The sequence below is a fragment of the Agelaius tricolor genome, unplaced genomic scaffold (genome assembly GCF_023055355.1).
Source record: "Agelaius tricolor isolate 1412-34295 unplaced genomic scaffold, bAgeTri1.0.p SCAF_9, whole genome shotgun sequence".
NCBI classification, from domain to species: domain Eukaryota; kingdom Metazoa; phylum Chordata; class Aves; order Passeriformes; family Icteridae; genus Agelaius; species Agelaius tricolor.
In genome coordinates, this window is record NW_027269269.1 from 2890121 (window position 1) to 2912837 (window position 22717).

Consider the following 22717-nt stretch of genomic DNA (forward strand, 5'->3'; position numbering starts at 1 on the left):
CAGATGACAGAGACATCAGTACAAGTCAAATATTAGGATTTGACTTCCCTGTAGGATCTGTTTGTTCATGTAATCTGCAATATATCTACTAAAAATGAGAACACAAGTGAATGAAATTGAGAGTAGCAGGCTATTCAAAACTAAATGCAGAATACAATTTAGTTTTATTATAATTATTTGATAAGCTGCATATTTATCTCAAATACATTCTTAATAAGAAAATTAAATTCAAGCATGAACTAATGGCAAGAGCACCTTTTGTCAACTGGATGCATTTCCTTTTGCAAAAATGAAACTGAAGCAAGCCTGCTACTTTTCAATGGCAGACATCACAATATAGTGGTATCAAATAAAGTCTGCTATTACATGAATAATATTATCTATTATGCATTATTATAAATATACATCAATAGGAAACAAAAATCTGGGCCAACAGCATTTTAGCAAAACAAAAGTTACTCTTGGCACCATCTGAGTACTTGGGAACAGTCTGGACAATACTGAACAGGCAAGCTTAAAGCCTATATATATAAATTAAGAATAAAAACTGAAAATGCTTTCACTTGAAAAGCAAACCAAAAAGTTTAATGCTCTCCCACATATACATTAATGTATTCCAGAAACCAAGGAAAGACAGATTTTGACACCTTTTATGTCAAAATTAAGAGGGCATCATACAGTATCACAAAAGCAGCATAAATTCTGCACTCAGATTTTCTTCTTTAATTTTAAGCCTTCTGAATACTTGAGCCTGTAGTCCATCCAGTCAGGCAGTTTAATCTTCACATCAAACATGCTTTGCCTTTCAGGCAGAATAACGATTTGGGTTTTGTTTTGCCCCCCACTGGCATCTCAGTGCATGAAGATGAATCACACCAGTTGATATTCACACTACATGAAGCACCTGCAGAAAAATATCCTGCGTGTATTGCATATATTTATGTCAAAATCATGGTGTGGTATTACCTACCAAAATAAGAATGAGCTACAGAAACCTCAGAAGAACATCCAGACAGGAATGCTTCTGGATTTTGTAGATGAAAAGGAACTGTCTGATCTAGGAAATGTCACTAGTAATAAACCCACTTTTAGAGTATCTCCAGCTCATCAGCTACATGAACAGAACAAGAGTAATGCACTTTTTTTCCTGCTGTTTAAAAGAAAAATTATCCTTCTCACCAGTTAATGGAAGCCTGCCTTGCAAGATAAAGTCCTGCTGAATGCTGTTTCTCAGGACACAACCTGATATAGATGTATGAATGGGGGAGCAGGGGGTTTTCAATGATAAAAAGGAATACAGGCAAAGGTCATAATGCAGATTTATGAAAAATAAATTTATTACATAACACCTTGTTTTAACAATGTTTGATTTTTTTTTTACTCAGAATACTTGTGTCATTCATGTAAAATAGTTTGATACAGTACATTGTATGTAAGTTTTTCCTCATAAATTCTAAGGCTCTCCTAACATCTTGTTCCTCTGCAGTAGGAATGGCACCCCTAAACAACGTGCGAACATTTAAAAAAAAAACCAAACAAACTGAACAAAATTTAAAATCCACTACACCAAGCTGGTTCTCAAAAATCATGACAAAATATCTGAATGGATGCCGCACCTTTTTAGGAAATATCATTCATGCTTTTTTAATCCCAAAGCATGCTCACAAATCATTAACACCAACAGGAAAAAAATAAAACACTGTCTATGACAATCATTTTAGTTTGTTTGCTGAACCAAACATGTTTATATCAATGACAACATACTTATTTAACTATCAAATAGCAGCTTTAATACCAGTCAAGTCATAGATTTCAAAACAAAAACAAAAACTTATGTTGGAAATAAATCTTTGGGACGCTTGTAATTGCTGGGAAAAAACGCAAACGCTTCCATGTTCTTAAAAAAATCTCATTGTAGCAATCATGTCGGTCATAAAACATCGATCTAGCTGAAAAATGAACCAACCCACAAAAGTCACTAAAAATAAATGTCTATCAAAACTGTCTGAGAGTTACGGTTAGTTTGCTTTTTTGCCATGGTAACATATACTGTATGCTTCAAGTACCAGTTCAAAGATGTCGTGTACTATCGGTCAGATGAAGTTGTTACATCAAGAGAATTCACCACATACGACAACAAAAATGCTTGCCCCTAGCACATTTCACAGCTTCACCTGCTACAGACTGTCACTGAAAAAAATGCATCGCTCAGTCTGAACCATGTCAAGTAAACTACAGAAGTAGCATATCCACAACACAAACCGTGCTAGCACTTCCTTTTCAAGTCTAACCCCAAAACCAGGTACAAGGTGGGAGTCCCCGGCCCCGTGGCAGTGGGACGGGTGGGAGGTGTGGTCGTACAGTACATTCTGCGGCCCAAGGCGGGCTCCTGGCAGCAGCTGCGTGGCCGGCGTGGCACCGGGTGCGGCTCAGTACCGGTGCGTCTGGTGCGAGTACTGCGGCGGCTGCTGGGAGGTAGCTGAGTACCCCATGCTGCTCTGGGGCTGCGATGTGCTTGGTCCGGGGTTGGGGTAGGCAGCATGGGGGTTGGAACGCTGCAGGGGGGAAAGCACAGACACACAGCCCTTCGTTACACAGACACGGAGAGACAGTTTCACCTAATGACTCCTTTCTTCAAGGGGCACCCAGCACACACAGTCTGAAAGCAGCTGCACTTCCAGGCTTTGTTCCACTTTGATTGCAGCAGGTAACAGACATCAGGAATACCAGATAAGAAAGTGAGAGCTGCCAGCCTTCTGCTATCTACCCTAATGGGGATCTTCACGCATCACAGTCAAACCTCCAGCCAACCCTCCAGATGGCTACTGTGCGCCTGCATGTGACACTGGGCTACCACCACTCACGGCAGTGGTTTTCTCCACCTGCTCCCTTCTCCTAGCAGGAAGGTAGGCTGGGGTGGAGGTCCAGGTGAGGCATCTTACTGCTGATGAACCACTCTGCCTTATTCTGGAGATTTTCACACATAGAGGATATACTTGCTACCCTTCTGCATGACCACAGGCTGACAGCACCATGGCTGGGCTAAGGTGTCATCCATCAGCAGCCTTAAAATGCTCAAAAGAGAGTTTAAAGACAACAGTGACATGTTCCTCACTGGAACCAGATATTTCAGGCAAAAATGTCCTCAGATTGTGGCTTGGGAGGTTCAGGTGGGACACTGGACGAGGGACCACCAAGGAGCCAGTACAGCACTGAAGAACCCGCCCATAGAGGGGCTGTGAGGGCTCTCTCTCTATGAAGGTTTTTAAGACTCAGCTTAAAGCCATGCTAACCTGAGTGAGAACTAGCAACAGCCCTGCTCCAAGTGGGAGACTTGGCTAGATGGTTTGCGGAGGCCCCTTTCAACCAGCATTCCCACAATTATTTGAGTGGAGCATTCATCATTGCAAGAAGCTCTCCACAAACCAGGAACTGCCTACTTCAATTTTAACCTAAAAGTTATTATTTACTGATAATGTGTTATAAAGGAAAGAAGGACTGCCTGTGAGAATTTCAGTAAGTATCTGACCACTTAGTAGCACTTAACATTTCATTAAATTAACACAATTTCAGTACATCACTGTGCTGGTATACATCCACATTAAGGTTTACATGCCCTCACAAACTTTGGAGCATTTAGAAACTGTGTAGCTTCTGAATTCTTGATATCACAGGACATACTATGTTTTTTAGGAAAAGCTACTCCTAGAAGAGGTCTGGAAATCTCTAAAAAGTAACTATTCCAGGACTAGGGCATTGCTACTGAGACCTGAATAAGAAAAAACTGTGGTGAACCAACACCCTGAGAAAGTAAAATATTAAGTCATAAAACAAAAACCCCAATTTTTTCTTGTACAGCATTTAGAACAGAAGCTATACCCAGGAAGCTGAGATGATGGCAGAAATAAAAAAGGCATACTCTATTTGATAACACACACTCAAAGGACTGAGCTAACACCTCTAGAGAAAAGGGGGAGAAATGGCTGGACCAGCTCTTAATGTCAGTGGGAATAAACCAGCACTGCTGACCCACACCGTTAGCACAGTGACTGAACTTTGTTGACATTTGCCTTCAGTCTTGAGAGGAACACTGAGGCACTCATCAACAGAAGGGTCACAGCTCGGGGTCACCCTTCTCCATGTTACAAATACAGGATATACTTCAAAGAGCAGAAGTCTTGAATGTTGGTTCTGCCCATGTGTGGCTCTTGTGTGTAGGAAACCATCACAAGTTTAACCATTTAAAACTGACCACTCATTTCAGTTGCAAAACACTCCCTGCATCCTGACTTCTAAAACAGATCTCATTTTAAGACAGACGCAATGAAAAATCATATTCCTTCATGACACCCAGAGCAACAAATGGCTTTTGTTTTAGAAAAAAAGTAAATATCCAGTCCTTTCTAAATACCATTAAGCACCCAGAGGGTTATCCCAAGCAAAAGCTCAGGGTAGTGGAATTGCTCCAGCCTGCTTAATCACATTGCCTTTGGGAGTGTCACATTGAACATTTAAACAAGGAGGCAAGTCTGTGTGCCATGTGTCTACTATTTTTATGCATGGCAGAAAAGGATATGAGGTCAATGTGCCCTGCAGAGAGTGATTTGACTTCTGAGTGAATGCAGAAACTGTCTTAGTGTGCCTTGCCCAGGAGATGGCAATCCTTCTTCACAAGCTTTATATGGGGAATTTGAGCAAATCAAATGAAGAACAAAGGAACAGGTGTTTGATTAAAACAGAGGGCTCTATTGTAATGTTTGTTTTCCCTCTCCTCAAGCTGCTGGATCAGAAGCAAAAAATGTGAGGAATTTTTTTCAGGGAGATCTGAAACCATCAGTGGGAAACTCTTAACTGCTTTTGTTCTAGTACTAGCAAGTTCAGGTCTCTTCTCTTTGATTATCATCTTTTCCAGACACCTTAATCAGAACAAATCTACTGACTGTCTCTTTGCAAGGCTAGGGATAAAAGGATATATTTTTTTGAAAACTAGGCATTTTCCCTGCTAGAGAGACAGCAGAAAGACTGGTCAGGAGTAGTCAAGTTAGCAGTAAGAGCTCCTGAGACAGAAAAGCAGCAGTTATCAATATCTTAAGGGAGAAGTATTCTGAAATTGTATTTGTCAACAAGGGCTGCCCCCAGCTGTAATCCCAGGATGGCTATCTGTGAGTACAAAAATTCTGATGGGCATGAACTGAAAACAAACCAATGCCAATTCTGGCCAAGCAATTTGATTTCTCTGACTTGTCAGCCAGCAAACCTCAGCTCTGGCTCACAGAACTGGAAGCTGAAGTTAATTCAAAATGCCCCAGTACAGCAGCAAAATGAGGTGAAGGACATGTAAATAGGGCATGTAAATGGGGCTCCCTGACACAGTACACACAATCTCTGAATCAACCTCCTTAGATGTGTGACTCCACCTGAGGGCAAGATTAAGAAAGTTACAGCTGCATTTGCCTTCTGCTCTGTGTGTGTGTTTTTAAGAAGTGGAAGAAAGAGCCAATTAAAAGGCCAAAACAGCAACTGACTGCAGCTTGCCAGATTGAAAGGGATGAAACTCCTGTAAGCGTGCCTGTGATGGATAATCCTACTAAAAGAAAGATGACATTTATACTTAGAGGCACCCTACCCTGCAGAATTATAGTTAAGGCTCACCACTGTCTCAAACAGCTCTAAAAATGCATATTGTTCAATCAGAATGACTTGCAAACTGATGTGCTATTGATGTCCTGGGATAAACTGAACAAAGGCACTTGGGGACTACATGAAGAGTCTCACAATAAAGCTCCTGAAAATGATCTTATTTTACATTTTTGTAGTACTTTCAAATTTTGGCCAATGCTGAGAGTACACAGATTTAGGTAAGGATGAAGGTAATGCCCCCAGGCAGCTTCTGAGGCTATCTGGTACTTGGAGGAACAAACTCTGAAACACAAGATTTCAAAGCCCACTGGTGGCTCATGGAGAAGCTGTATCAAACTGAAAGGCAAGTTGACAGCAGAAGCTTTACTGACTCTGTTTTTACCTCTCCCCATGTTTTGCTACAGACTGTAAGCCCAGCTAAGTGGGTTTCCATTATCAGGGTCTCACATTTAGATATCAACCTTTAAATTAACTGAAAACATTGCCAGTAGTTTCCAAGTTCCCCACACTTTGATTTCATCCAAGACTGTCTGGCCCCCTGTACCGTGCATTCCATGTGAAGCAGTACACAATGGTCAGTTCCTGCAGGCTAACACTTCCAGCAGCATGCCTCCTCTTGAAATCCCCTATTCCCTAGGCTGGAAAAATCTGCTGTTCTCTAACTGCTCCTGTGAATCATCTGAAGTCTTCCCTGCTCCTCTTTTGTAATTTCTAAACCTGTATTAACTAAAGGTTCTGTCCTTGACTCTCTTCTCCCCCATCTCCAGTAGTAGGCTTATCCAAACCCAAAAACTCAGGTATCATTTGCTGGGATGACAAAGATATTCTTATACTCCTGGCTCTGATTTCTTAATGTCTGACCACAAGCTCAAATGCAGGAAGGCCAGAACACATTTCTCATGTTTTCCTCAAGTGCTTTTTCCCAATGTGCCTCCTCATCCTCCTCATTCATTGACTGCCACCACCTCACCTGTCTTCAGATCTGTAATATTTGGCTTACTCAACCTGGAATCTCCCTTGATCTTCAAAAGAGATTATGACAGCATCATGCCAAGTCTTTGTCATCCAAAATACTGCTTCCACATCCATTAACCGACTAAAACACTTGTTCAGATTCTTATTTCACAGCTTTTTTATTGCAACATCCTGCCTCCTACCATTGCAGGTTTGTTCAAGCAAGAAATGGCATTTTTAGCTGATACAGAACACAGCATAACAGGCTCCTGGTCCATTAACCATTAGCATTCCCTAATATGAAGGGAATTAGTAGTAACTCTAATAATGTCTGATCCTAATTCTCTTACTGCTAACCTAAAGAACATCAGGATATTAACAAATCATCAACTATATGAATAAAAAAAAAAAGCCAAAGAGTAACAGTTAATACAGTGACATTTACCTAATTACTTTTTTAGTTTGAAGAAACACTGCTCTAAACATGAAAAACAAATACACAATATGTGAATAAAACAAAATACCTGATAGTCTGAGGTCATAATAAGTCCACCTGAGGTAGTGGTAGGAGGAACAACTCTCACTTTTTTCAGTGGGGGTCCCTGTGTGTGACTGTTGTCTTGGTTCCCTGGATGACCAGTTCCATTAGTATGGTTATTGCCCTGCTGCTGCTGCTGGTTCTTCTCAATTGTTTAAACACAAAGAAAAATTTCAACTCAAAAACAGTACATGAAATAACATAAAATCAGGAAATAGTGTAAAAGCCAGTGAAACATGATGATACTGTTCTTCTAGTACTTACTTTGTCTCCTTTATCATCTGGTTCTTCTTCTGTTAAAAATTCTCGTTTTGGGTAAGGGATTTGACAACCTGCAAAAACACTGTCCCCCAAAAAAGTCTATTTATCACTGTATTAGAACAGAAGGGTAAGACCTGTAAGATTCACACTTTACCCATGATAGTTTCAAGCTGCCTAAGCCATCATTTAATAGCTGCAACTAAGGGAGAAGTTTTCCCTGACTATCACCATATTCTAAACTTTGCAAAAACATAATCATTTTTACATATTCAATTTTAACGTTCATTTGACGCTTATACACTAACTTAAGCTCCCAGTAATTTTTTTGTTGGTTAGAAAGGTCCATCACTTGTTAGGTATCTACAAGGGCACAAAGAGCTATCTCACTTATAGCTATTGTGTAATTCACAGTCTCAGGACTAACTATAAATATTCCTGGAAACGTCACTGACTATTAAAAAAAGTTTAAAAGTAAAAACCTGGAAAAAAGTTTAAAAGTAACTAGAAATTCCACCTATCAACTCATACCTCACAGTCCACATGGATTTGCTACTTCTAGTGCAAGCTAATATTTACTTGCCCTTCATCAGTAGAATGTATTTATAATAAAGTCTCTGTACACCTGTTAGCAATACTTACTGTGCATTCACATTAAAATGTCAACCTAAATTTGAGAAAAATGCCAAACACTATCCTAAAAACAGTTTCTGTAACAGGCAATCATTCGCAAGACTTTAAATCACAGAGACAGTTCAGGAAATGCTATAAATAATCCAGCAGGCTTTAGTGAAATAATTTCATTTTTAATTAATTCCTTATAAGTATACATATTTTATAAATTCTTCCCTACATAAGGGTAGAGAATCACAGACAGGATGTACTAATAGCTTTCCTCAAAGGGTGTACAGTCATGCTCTCTGGCTAGCCTTTTGGAAGAAGGGCTTAATTTTTAATGAAATCATTCACTGTCCATAAATTCTCTCCCTTTTGTAAATCCGCCTGTGCAAACAAAAAAGAGGAGTGTCTACAGAAAATGGATTTAAGTTGTTAAGGATGACAGCACAGAGACACAGACTTGACTTTCCCCACCCAGTGAATTTACAACAAAGGCTAAGACAAAAATGTAAACTAATTAGAGACTGTCATCTGGCATTCTGAGGCAGAGAAGCGGACCTGCGGGCACTTAGCAGTTGTCTACCAAGATCTGTAGCATGCATAATCAACCTGTCAGTGAGTAACAAGATTAGTGCTGCAACTAATAGGATCAAAGTTCCATAAAGCAAGAGATTAATAAAAATGCTACTTAATTTTAAAAACCACGAATGGCCTTTTAGTGGTTATAGCTCTCTTTGGTTGTTAGCCAGTATTTAGCTATATATTCACAAACATACTTAGGGCAGAGAGAAGGCACAGCTCGAAAGGATCTCTGAATGCACTGATAGGTTAATAAACTGACCACTTACTCGGATGTGGGAAGAGGATCTTCCAAGAAGTAAGGATCCTGCATAGCCTGTTCTGAGGTAATTCTCTTTATTGGATCCATAGTGAGCAATTTCTGAAGCTGAAAAGAAAAAAGAAAAATGGAAGAAAAAACCATCTTTACATTACCAAAACCATTTATAGAAACTTCACTGTATTCCTGAAGTTAAGATGATACAAATGTGTGTGAACTCAAAAGCCTAACCATAAATGGCCTAACCACATTCTTCTCCCCTGTTAAAATAGTAACTTCATTTCCTATCAAAGGACACCTATTTTCACTTGCAAAGCCCAGGACACTCAGTTTCAGTCACAAGTCAATGGTTCTATCAAAACCATTCAAAAAGTTTCCACAATGTACTAGCACCTTTAACCACAAAATAATTTGAGTTGCAAGGGCCCTTTCAAGGTCAGTTAGTCCAGCCCTCTGCCATGGGCAGGGACATCTTTAACTAGACCAGGTTACTCAGAGCCCTGTCTAGCCTTACCTTGAACACTTCCAATGATGGGGCTTCCTGAATTTTGTGCAACACGTTCCAGTACCTCATCACTCTCTGAATAAAGAATTTCTTCCTTATGTCCAATCTAAATCTACCTTCCTTCATTAGAAAGCCATTATCTCTTGTTCTATCAAAAGAATGCTCCTCTCCAGCTTTCTTGGAGACTCCCTTCCAAGTACTGAAAAGTCTTATAAGGTCTTGTGGGAGCCTTCTCTTCTCCAGGCTGAACAAGCCCGGCTCTCTGAGCCTGTCTTCAGAGGAGAGGTGCTCCAGACCTCTGATCACCTTTATGGTCCTCCTCTGGACACAACACCCCAGATGAGGCTTGTGAACTAGGAACACCAAACCATAACTATTTTATTTAGCGCTAGTGCTGAGTTGCAGCGATGCATTCTTAAACTACACGGTTTTTATTCAAAAAGTCTGCTGTACATGCAGATACTTCTCTCCATTCACCCTAGCAGCTGTGTGGAATACAGCTGTGCTGGACAAGCAACATGAAATAACCTTCAGATACCACACAGAAAAATAGTGAGTTTTCATGTTTCAACTATACAATGAAGTGTCCGAAGCAAAACTACACCATGACATATTGTCCAAGACTTTATAACAAAGTCTTTTTAACCTGCAGTGGGTATTTTTAAACAAGAAAATACATATGTAAATAAAATTAATTTACATTTCCTACTCATGCTTTTTATAGGATTCATACATTTCACCTTTTTAAAAAGATCCAGTATCATGATCTAAGTCTGAACTGGTAATTTCCTTTCACTAGGAGAAATTCATAACTACATGTGAGAATTCATAACTGCAATGCAAATCTCCATACTTCAAAAGCTGAGGTTGAGAAAGTACATTTCCCTCCTCAGCCTTCAGTTTTGACAGCATGGTTAAAACTTGATAACTATGAATTACCACTATCAATTCAGTTTTGTTTTTCACATCATCCACAAGAACTCACAGCGCTCTGAGTCTACATGAAGTTTTTATAGAATAGCATGTTGAACAAGCAAATTCTTACTCTCTCAAAAAGCACTGCCAAGAGCCAGAAAAGGAAAAGGCAAAACATGACAAAGAACTGCCAACACACTGAAAAACATGAATAAAAAGCACTGCAAAATACTGGCATCGTTTGTCATGACTGGATTCTAGAGCTGTCCATCACAGGATAACAAGTCTTGGTCATGATCAGCCATACAAAAAGAAATCAAAATGATTGTGCAACCATTATCCACTTAAGGGATCAAAACTTCTGCCCCCTTGTACAGATGCCACACAGAAGCAATCATTCTACATATTATTACAAATATTTTCTATTTTAAAAACTGCTTGATGTAAAGATCACCTGACTAAATGACACAATAAAAATGCAGTAAACTTCATACATCATCTATTAATGGGACAATCACTACAGTTTATATGGACCAAAGTAACCACAGGACAATCAAAAAAAATCAGGCATATAGGAATTTTTAAAAGTAAAAGTAAACTATTGAAAGTATGCAAAGCAGCAAAATTAATAAGGATTGCAGCAACACTGCAAATCTAACTACAGGCTAACACAACTATAATATGACTTAAAGAACAAAAACTTCAAAATTACTTGATGCTTGAACGTAATCCAGTACATGAAACTCAGAATCATTTTATCAATGTGAGAAGATATTTCATCAATGTGAGAAGATAAAGTGATTTTGCAATTTTCAGAGTGCGGAGCATCAGTTATTCCTAACTTTATGAAGTTAGTTACAGTGGACTTAACACTAGCTCAACTCTTACTTGAAACAACTGTAACATATACAAGGGATTTTTTATGTCAGCAGGAACTTACCAAGTGGAATGCCTTACTATCTGGTTTAACTTTATGTTTTTCCATATATTTGATAAGGCTGCAGTTGGTATACCTAGAAAAGGAATCAGAAGTGATATTTCTAATATGCAAAACACTGATACTGCAAAATTTTCCTGATAGTCATAAAACATATTAATAAGAACAGTTTAGTCTCCCTGCAAATCCAATAAGCAGGGAAAAACCACAACTATCAACACCACAGATTGCTTAAAAATGACAACTGCAGAAAGGCATGTTTCCCTCACATCCTTATAAAAGCATATCATACCCACACAAAAAGCACACTTTTAACCCTGAGTGTGCAGACAGCAAACTATCAACTGGATTTAAACTGCCTGGTAGCAATTTCACTACTACACTCTTTGATTCTGTGTATTTCTCATGGCAGTGAAGATATATAATAAGCTCATCTAAATGCTCTCCTGCAACCTACAGGTTGCTACAAGAACATTCACGTATTTACTTTTTGAAGAGAAGCTCAAAAAAAGGCTTCTAAATGGTTGCAATTACATGGCAGATGCAAGAAATGCATGTAATTAAACAGCCCCAAATGCCTCAGCACAGAAATCAGGCGATGGGGTGGCACTTTAAGTGCAGGTATTAGCCTGTGGCAATGTGACAGCAAAGCTGAAGGGCATTTTCTTCTTTAGTCACTGTAAGCTACCCTAGACATCAAACCTGACAATTATACCCACTGTTTGCTGGAAATGGTATAAGGTTACCAGACCCCTTTTAAGCAGCTATTACAGAAAATCACTGCCAGTACCACAGATTTGGGAACAGCTGTGCTTTGCCCCACTGCGCTTTGCAAACTTCAGAGCTGCATGGGGTCTTACTGGCACCACCTTTTTCACAGCTGCCACCTTACCCTTTACAGCCTCTGGCTACTCTTCTGATCCACACCACCTCAACAGGCCAAGTTCACCGTTATGAAACAACTTTATTTTTCATTTTTCACAATCTAAGTCATAACAATTTCACAGTCCTTGTTTGGCATCTACTTAGAAAACAACTCAAATTGCAAGAAATTTCTTGCAATGTAGGAAAGATATATAAAATATGCTTTATTAAGAAAGCTCAACACAGACTTACGTGTTTCTCCGGAAATCTTTCATTAAGGTTGAATGTTCTGGCATCTTTTTTATGTCTTCCCAATCTTTATCTGCAAAGCAGTATTAGTTATTTTCTTCCTTTCTCTCTGAGTAAAACAAAGCATTTCCAAGTATCTCCACAGCCTTGATATGTGCTTTTTTTGCATTCTACTTCTCTAACCTTGTAGTCTTATGCCTTTGTACTCCCTAGCTCCTACTCCTTCATCATCTCTTCACAAGAAATCATACCAACACCCAAGAGGCTCCAGCTGGGTGCTGATTAACTCAAGAATTTGAAAAAAATATGCCAGCTACAGTGGCCATAAAACAATGCTGAAGAAAAACACATCAGGCCTTGAGCTTGAACCCTTCAGGACTGTTACCAAATTTATTTAGACACAGCTGTGATCTCAGGACAGGAGTACACAGACCTCCAGCAAACCCTGTCTCCTTCTAAGGGATTCTCTGTTCTGACAGCACTTTTAGTTACAGGAAACTGCCCAGAAGTACTTCAGCAAAGTAAGATATACTGTTATTAAACAAAAAGTTAAGAAAAGTTTGCATACTCAAAATGAAGAATAATTCACCTCAATGTAGACCAAGGCCAAAATGGATTTCAAAATAAAACAAAAAATTCAGTACCAGCACCTAACTTCAAATGTCTTAAGCTCTAACTCTTGAAAAGGCTCTGTGGGCAACTAATTTGGTTCAATTCAAATATTTACTAAGTCTGATCACTACTGCAGAACACTGAGTTTAAAAGCATTGAATAAATAAATAAATAAGATAGAATTATTTAATTATTACTTAAACAAAGTATTCTCCTCTTTCCTATCCCATAGACATGAGAAATTGTTTCAGATATGGCAAGTGTCAATTAAAATGCAAAAAAAAGCTGCAACTGAAGGAAAAGCATTTCTTGAAAAAACCAAAGAACTCCAAAGGTCAAACACAGACCATTAGAAAGGATTCATTAATCCAATCAGAAAACCAAAATGAGAGTATCATCTACTTATATAAGCAATACAGAACCAATGTAAAACCCAAATGAACTAAGAAAAGTATAACGGGGTAAAATTCTAGTTTAAAAGCAGAAGGGGACAGTATTGCTTGAAGAAGTAAAACTACGGAGACAATATGCAAGGCAACATTTCCATGAATCTCACAGAGCAGTACAGAAGAAATGAAGCACATACACACCAAAAAAAGGCAAAAGCAAAAATAAGAGCATGTTTAATAACAAAATTCTAGAACCAACACAAACATATAGACCACAAAAGTCATGTGAAAGGAAGAGGCAAGTTCAGGAACAAAAAAAACCCCGAACAATTAATAGTGGAGCAGGGAACACAAGCAGTGAGGAGAAAGATAAACAAAACAAAAATAAAAAATAAGGCCCCTGTTACTATGACTCCTGCAATCATGTGAACGCCAGAAGACAAAGTATTAACTGAAGAAGCAAGGCAGCCTGCATAAAAACAAAGTGTGACCAACACTGAGGGGAAAATGCAACACAAGTGATATTCCCACTGCAATTTGTTTTGGTTCATACAACCAGTTCTTGGAAGAAAGAAATTTTTTCTATACCACCAGTTTTCTACCAGGTGGGGGGGGAAATCAATATCCTCCATTACTTCCAAATGCTATGTTTAATTTGGCATGAGCTAAATAAATTCATAATATTCACTAAATATATGTATTTTTTGCCTGGTTTCATAAATCATCAGTCACCTTGCAAATCAATAATCAGTACTGAAGCAATGTAGAAATATTCCTTCTCATTTTTAATCACCCAGCATTAAATACACTCTTTTAAAATAATAAAGCACTGGTACATGTATACACAAAGATAACCCTACCATCAATAAAAGGGAACATACCTAATTTGACCATTGGATTCTAGATTTATAACTCATGAAATAAAGATTGTGTTTAAACAGCTTTGCTGCTTTGATCAGCTGCCACCTTCATATGCAAAGAAAGCAATATGGATATCTTTCTTTGAACAGCAGTGATAAAAAATACAGTATGTACCTGCAGGAAATCCCATTACATTGAATATTCTGTCCAGCTGGTCATGGTGATAAGGATTACTAGTTTTGATATCTTCTTGTCGACAATGGAATATTGGCTCTGATGTTAGCAGCTCTGCAAATATACACCCTATGGCCCAAATATCTTTAAAAAAGGAGAACAGAAATAAAAAGAACAACAAATGAATCTTTCCAAAACCATCTGGATGAGGTAGAATGTTAGTGTTTAGCTTATCAGAGATAAGGTCAAGTTTCTACTGTAGAAGTGCAATACTTCCTCAACTTTTTCTTTTAGCTTTGAATGGAGGTACCCAATTCAGAAACTACACAGGAGCTGAGAGAATAGCATATGAGTTTTTGTGGGGTTTTTGAAGTGTAGTTACCATTTAACGTTGTAAAAAATTATTCTGGTTAAGAATAAAAGTGAAGGAGAAATTATTGGGATAATGGTCAACACACAAAACACCAAGAAAGAAAAGCCAACCGGCATCTTGTTCTTTCAGTGCCACATTGTCCTGACCAAGAAATGTGCAACTGCTGAGCAGCCAAGTTTAAGTAAATGACCCCATAAATACAAGCTGAAAAGTAGTGGTGTTGGTAAAAACCAAATAACACCTTGAAAGAGAGTAACACACAAATTGCTACAAGCCCACACACTCACAACTTTTCCACAACATTCATTAAAAAAAACCCCAAACCCCACAACCATTCTCTTTTCACTGTTGCCTTCCTATCTAATAATCAGATCTCCTAAATCTTCCCAGTTGTTTTCTCAATTCTTTTCTAGTATATACAAATACAATTTTTAACTCAAAGTGGTGCTACACTGAGCCTTGAATGAACAAGGTCATAAACAAGGACAAAAGCAAATAATGCAAACAGCATAACTCCATTACTCAGTGTTTTTACACAGTAATTTTTTATCTACACTGAAAAAACTATGTACTAAAGGCTATGACTGCCCATGCAGTTTCACACGCTGCCATCAGAAGAAACAGCAGTAAGCATGAAAACACAACAAATTAAGCAGTTTGAAGGAGCATATAAAAATTTATCTGATCTATAAAAGAAACACAGTATTAACAGAAAAGTAAACAAGAATACATTTTAGGCATAAACATGAGAATTGCTGACAGAAACACAGATAGGATCTTTAAAAAAACAAAACAAAACAAGAAAAAAAGACTGAGTTCTGAGGAAGACTGTCAGGTTACAGAAAAACAACACAGCATGCTGACATACAACCTCCATGTCTGTGCAAAGCAGAGTAGCTGCTAGGGAAGTTACTTGCTCCCAGAATTGGTTGCCAGCCTTTAACACATCTTTTAAACCAGGCAGCAAGAGAAATCTTCCCAGTGCTTTTCCCTACAGTCTCTCTCCTTTCCACAGCAAAGCTGATCAATGCAGTAAAAGTGAATCTAATCTCCCTCCAGTTTGCTGCTGGGCTGTTCCCCTGTTATACAGCCCACAAAAGCTCTGGCCATCTGTCAGCTGTCTTTTTCAAAGACACAGAGAGGCTAAAATGCAGCTTAATTTTACATTTTAGCTTCAGTGCAGCCACTATATTCTCCATTCTGTACATTCTTTATTGCATATCTTTATTACACTAGGTAATAACCTCTGCAATGAATTTAATGCACTGTGTCTCACAGTCATCCTAATACAAATTCTACTAGCAGTTCAAAGATGCTTCCGTATTTTTATAGCCCCTAACAGCATTTATGAAAGTCCTGTGTGAAAGCCACAAACTTAGATTGCATTGCAGGGCATTTGGAGATAAAACCCAACAATATATTTCATTTCTATATATAGCCTGAGACCCCAGGAAACTAATCAATTTGTCAAAGATTAATGTTTCTTCAAGAAACAAGGAACATACCTTTAACTCAGCTACAGTCCTTTGAACAATTTATCAAAGCTTTAATATTTGGGTACAGTTTACATAAAGAACAAAACAGTACATTTTTGTCCAATTTACTTACCAATAGCTTTGGTATAATGCCTTGCTCCAAGAAGCAACTCTGGAGCTCGATACCAGAAGGTTACAACTACTGGATCCAAGTCTGCTAAAGGCTTCAGAGGTGAATTAAACAATCGGGCAAAGCCCATGTCAGCTGCAAAATGCAAAGAGAGATGCTTTAAAATTTGAGGGAAACTAGCAATCTTTTTTTTTTTTTTTTTTTTAAACAAACTGATTGAGTTTACTTGTTAGCACTATCATCACTCCTAAATAAAATGCAAAGGCAGACTGTAGCAGATATGAACTCTCTGAGCAGATTTTCTTTCTGTAGAAGTTACTGGACGGCATCACCTATGGAGTATATCATTATAAATCATTACTAACATGAGTCATTTACAACAATGAATTAACCATTGTTCTGAAGAAGTGCATCAACTCCTCAGGACACTGGTAAATCCTGACTCATTTTACCTGATGTTCTCTGGTAAAATATTCCCATTATTACAGGATGTTTTTTCACAAAGCAGCAATTTTTAAAGCAAGCAAAATGCAGATTCTGCAAAGGTTAGAATGATTTATAATACATACGTGTACATGACAAAATCTCCCTCTTCATGAAGTTAGCTGTGGCAAGACTTCCCTCACACAAAAACAGCACCTAAGCCTAACAGCATCTGCCTCCCTGCTGATTTTCTATCAAGATGCATTTCCAATATCAATATATCAGTGCTAAATACCATTCAGGCTATGATTTTAAAATTTTGGTTGTGGGCATTATATCATTAAAAACTGCTTCCTAAAATTTGTAGCGTACAACTGCCTAGGAAGGTTGTCTGAACAACTAAATGTAAGTCATATAGGAAAAATGGGCAGAGACTAAAATGTTCAGCTTCTCCCACGAAATTGCTTTCCTGACCCACCAACCCCCGAATCCCAAGACAGAGTGACCCTCTCATGTAGGGATATTCATATGCTGAGAAAAATTTGAATGAAATGAGATGAGTAGCTACCCTGAGGGAAAAGGACCTACATGCTATAGCCCAGTGAGGGAACACTGCAGTGTAAATATGGGTCTCTAACTTGACTACACAATCCTTAATTATTTTTTCATATGCATTCCTATTTATGATTGCTTTAAGGCATTTAAAAAGAGAAACATTTTACAGTTTTCTACATTAAAATATCAATTACTCAAAATTGGTCAAGTCACTAATAACTATGAATAATAAGGAAAATTGTTGGCAGAAAGTGAATTTATGACCCAAAGTGACACAAAAAGACTATAAAAATTATTTTAAGTTAAATACCAGTTATGTATTTTTTATAAAAATTAGTTACACTGGAAAAGTGGAAGCCCTTGGTATGTGTATAACTTCTGCATTCTTTAACGGCTGTGGCAATCTTAAGAAAATAAGAAAAAAAAAAAAATCTACATTTTGATAACACACTTCAAAATCCAAGGTTCCCCTCCCTCTTTCCCTGCTGGGAATGGATGGCTCAGAGGACTGGTGGCCCAATACAGAATCTTTCACCTGTCCATTAATGGAGTCTGACTTAATTTAGTTGTTTACTAAGTTATTCTCAAATTAATTCAAAACTATGAATTAAGAAATAAATGGGTGGTCTATGTGCAATTACTAGCAAGTAGTTGTGTACAGCAAAGATCACCACCACTGTCAAAAGTGAGTCCAGAGGATGACCTACGTGCTCTGTTTTGGAAGAAACCCTCCATGAAGAGTAAGGTAATATGAAGAAATTTTCCCTTCTGTTGTCCGTGCTGTACCTGTTTTCTATGCAGACCTCAATCCCTACTGCCAACCTTAAAAGCTCAGAAAGGCATTAGAAACTTTCAGAGTAGGATCTGCAGAAACATTCAACCCTGGCCCATCACTCCTTGGATTCCATAGGACAAGGGAAGGCCTAGAGCAGCACTGAATGCTCCCAGAAAATCCTACCCTGAATCTTTCTACTAGTGACTAACAATATAGTTCAGATCAACAAAACAGTAAGAGAACAGAGCAACAATGCAGAAGAGTAATCTCACAAAAGAAAACCAGGGGAAGTGAAAAAGATGAACTAGCCTTAAAAAACCCTTCTAAATGGGGCTACATTACCATAACAAATGTAAGCAGGCTGTGCATTAGTAGCACTGCCATGATAATGCACAGCCTGGTACAGTTTATTATTTTTAGACTACTGTTAATTTTTATTTATGTATTTAGTTTAAAACAATTGAACTTCTACAAATCATCCTCTCACTGCAAACAGTAACTCCCACCAGAAAATGTTACAATAGTGTGGAGTGTTGGGTCCTTTCTAACCTGGTATACCCCAGGCTAGGCATTTAGCATTAGCTATTCACTGTCACTAAACATTTTGCATGGATTTCTGTGGTTTCTGCACTTTTAAGATCCCTTGTGTTCATCTCCAAGGGACCTGCCTACTCCTTCAAAAATATTTTGTAGGTTGACTGTCATCTTTGATTCCATTATAAGATTTAAGTTCTGTAGCAATGAGTAGTTCCCTATTTAGATTTTTATAAACAGCAGCAAGATGTCATGGCATTAGAGGTAAATGGAGGAAATTTTAAAATCCCATTTTTCTCCTCCTTTCCTCCTAGCTAGCTGTCATCTTTAACCCCACATCAAAATGCCCCACCCCACACAAACACCCACTTAAGCAAAACATAATGACAATTTCCACTTTTTATTGATGAGGCTACAGCATTTCATTGTCAGAACTGGTACATGGGGCTAATATGATGAAGCCAGTCACTCACAAAACAGCATTTAGGCAATGTGCCCAGGCACATACTGGTATTATACAGTGACTACTTTAGGTGGTAGAACTGCACCTTCAGAACATTCTAACTTAAATGCTACACTGGGACTTATCAAAGATATAAACATACCAATTTTTACTCTTCCTCGCTCAGGACCTTCACCCATAACTAAAATATTAGCAGGTTTCTGTGGAAAAAAAAATAAATATACAATACATATACCACGATAAACCTAAACATTAGTCTCTGAAAAGTTAATTAAGCTTTGTTTTGCCAGTTTTAAACCAACTTTGTTTTGATAAAAATGACAAGTTTGGCTGTCACAGTAACGCTGTGCAAGGACCCAGACACAGGCTCTCCCTGACTGCATCCTCCTCTCGTTTCTTCTGGGCATTGCTGTGCTCCAGCAGCACATTCCCTGCTGACACCCTGGTGTCTGTCCTCAACATGCACCAGCTGGCAGCCACCCAACTGCTGAGATTTCTACCCAAATTGCCCTAGATCCTTTCAGTGGGAGGCAGTCCCACTGCTGCCCACCACCCCAACCACAGGGATGGGAAGCCAGCTTACAGCAAGCTTTGCCCAGGGTTATTAGGCACATTTGCAGACACATTGCACAGAAAAATATACAAGTGAGATACAGATGAAACATATCACTTGATATTGGAGAGAATACCATATCACTTGATTTTGGAGAGAACACTCATCTAAATTCTTCCTATTTACAAGTGTTTACCAATTCACACAGCTGCAAAACTGGAAAGCACTGCCTTTATGTTATTCTTCTGTCTTTCCTTTTTTTCTTTTACTATGGAAGCAAGTTAAAGAACTGAGCTAGAGTTTGGCTGGTTAGAAACATGATAACTCACTTCATAATCCTCTATTTTCTGCTGTCCTGTTTCTTATAATCCATTCTCAGCATCTGTAGTCATAGGATTCCTCAACTCCTAACACAGCTTACATAATGAAACCTACAGTGCTTATTTGGAGGGAAAAAAGTAAAGAAACTCACAAGTAAAGCTGATAATGTATGCCAGACTTGTTCTCAAATGGAGTGATTTAGATACCCATTAGTTCTGTAAATCCTGGACAAAATAGGGACTCCTATTCAGTTGTGACCTCTAAGATTGTACTAAGGCTGAGTTACAGCTCTTGCTTTGCTTCTCCAGTTTAAACGGATCTGAAGGTAGAGTACCTGAGCAGAACAGCTCAGACCACCTAAAAGTTAACGCAATAAATCCTACTATCTTTGTGTGGTTTTCTAAACACATTCTAGGATATTCTCAAGCCTTCCTGAATCTATCAGGCTCTAATGTAAACACACATGCAAAGAAGCAGAACACCACAATATGATATCAACCTAGAAGTAACTGCTATTAGGTAAAAACAAGGCAGAAAATATTAGTACTTGAGCAAAAATTTTCCTTGAGAAATTAAATTATTGTTGTTTATGAAAGGCTGCAAAATGGATTTCTGAAAGTCTACAATCCTTGGACAAAATATGTAAAAAGAACCTGAGGCATTGCATTTCTGAGAACAGGTTAAGGACAGAAGATCTTATCAAAAATGTAGTCAAAAAAAGTGAGATATATTTTGTTGTCTTTCCAACAGCAAGAACAACAGATCCAGCTTGTGCTGTATTAGCTCTGTGATTTCCAGAAGAAATTGTTCCTCACACCGCCACCACCCCCTTTTGCCTTTTTTTAAATAAAGGCATACACTCCAGATAAGTATTGCTTCAACATTAAAAAATGCAGAATGTGGGCACACAGCTCTCAAACCATTTCATTTAGATTGCCTCTACAAAAGTCCTAGAAATAAACGGCATACATCTTTAAATTCATAGTTAGTGCTGAACTTTATGGCAATTCAATCTGCTAAGTATGAAAACACATCATTTCACCAAAGAAATCTTTCTATTGCTACACTGTGACTCAAAGAACAAATCCACATCTTTTACAAAACCTGCTTCAATATATATAGGGTGTTAAGCTACATGTCTAATTATCATGTTTTCATTAGAGTTAACAATACATTACACAGGCACTAGAATTTTTCAGATATATAATACATGGACATAATACATAAAGTACCATTTTTCCCCCTTCAAGTTCACAGGTTGATAATACTCTACAAAAATGCTTTTAACATCCTCATGATATTTTCACCTTAAAATATTTTACTGTTTGGATTTTGGTAAGGACAAGAAGTCCTATTCACACAAAGACTGTCATATGTATTATACCATATGACTAATCAGCCCAGCACTGAGTAACAATTCCTGCACCAAAGATCTCCTACCCTAAGGTCAAGGCAGGTAGAGATGAGAAAGCACAGCAAGACAGTACTAGTCAGCAAAGTAAGTATCAACAGCTTGATTCACACTCACATTTCAGAAGTTACAGAACATACTTAACAATAGAGACAATTTAGAAATCTGTGTAGGAGTATTCTAAAGCAGCAAAATAAAAAAGAACCCTCAGTTGGTCTGAAATATTCAGTAAACCTTTTTCTAAAGCCACAAGTCCTTCACTGAAAACAGCTCTGTTTGGAACTCAAGATTTTTCCTACAGACAAAAATATTTATGTAATCACATCACTGTAAAAATATAGCACAGTTTAAAAAAAAAAAGTATATTAGATGTCTTATTCTGGAGGCTTCCATTTCTAAAATCATTGTATGCAGAGACTGGAACAACATTTTTTGTTCAAAAAATTTTCCAAACAAGACCATTCAACTTAAATTTAATAGGGGGATATCTACTAGAAATCAGTATAGGAGTAGTATTGATATAACTAAATACTAAGCATTTTGAATAATCCCTGAAAAACACTGAAGGCCACTAACAAAAGTGAATACACGTGTCAGGAATTATTGTTACGCATCTTTTAATCGAATCCACTATCTGAAGATAAAAAACCCCAACAAGTCCCCAGATTTGTCTAATTGGGCAACTCATTACACATTAGAAATTTATTTGCAAAGAAAAATAAGCAGTCATTAGAAGCAGAAGGGAGAAATTTGGATAAGCATTAGTTGAATTTATTAATTTTCAGTTTAATTCTAATTATCCAGAGAAAATTGAAGTTGAAACTGCTTATTCAAATCACTTGGGCTGAGCAAGTGAAGCAAAATGTTTTTGCAATTCTTATACTGTATTCTGAAAATACTCTACTTTAAAGCAGCTATATATTTTTTATAACTACAAATTACCAACTAAAGTCCCTAATTTTTGTACTAATAAAGGAATAATTACTTTTGTCATTCAGTAAAATAATCTGTGCATGCCAGACAAATGCTAATGAGAAACCTGTTATGAAACTAAACCAAATGTGAAGAGCCATGCGGTGATGTACAGCTGAATATTTCAGAGACCAACAAAAGTGTCTGGCAATCCCATAGAACTAAATTCAAGAAAAATCACCCTTCTCCTCCCAAATCCACCTCAGCAGCAGAGGGAGAATTCATTCTCATGAAAGAATGACCTTGTGACCATGGCACAGCACTGAATCTTATCTTGTCCTATATTTGGCTTTGTAGGACTCCTCTTTATGATTCCTAGATAAATCCTCTTCTGTATTTAATCACTATTACTGCTGAAAAGAGAACCCACTGATATATCT

General features: G+C 37.9%; 1 protein-coding gene across 4 annotated transcripts in view; it reads right to left on the reverse strand.

Moving 5' to 3' along the window:
• Positions 1 to 1313: 1313 nt before the first annotated feature.
• CDK8 (cyclin dependent kinase 8) overlaps positions 1314 to 22717 on the reverse strand; it is a 69035-nt gene continuing 47631 nt past the window's right edge. Inside the window, exons 5-13 of one of the 4 annotated variants that reach the window (XM_071434030.1) lie at positions 19223 to 19280; positions 16334 to 16465; positions 14353 to 14496; positions 12320 to 12389; positions 11207 to 11279; positions 8857 to 8954; positions 7397 to 7475; positions 7119 to 7274; positions 1314 to 2555 (exon numbers count right to left, since the gene is read on the reverse strand). In XM_071434030.1, the coding sequence (XP_071290131.1) occupies positions 2430 to 2555; positions 7119 to 7274; positions 7397 to 7475; positions 8857 to 8954; positions 11207 to 11279; positions 12320 to 12389; positions 14353 to 14496; positions 16334 to 16465; positions 19223 to 19280 (936 nt within the window). In that variant the 3' untranslated portion in view covers positions 1314 to 2429. Of the gene's footprint in view, positions 2556 to 7118; positions 7278 to 7396; positions 7476 to 8856; positions 8955 to 11206; positions 11280 to 12319; positions 12390 to 14352; positions 14497 to 16333; positions 16466 to 19222; positions 19281 to 22717 lie in introns of all 4 variants that reach the window. The other 3 variants (XM_071434029.1, XM_071434031.1, XM_071434032.1) reach the window with 3 other exon arrangements.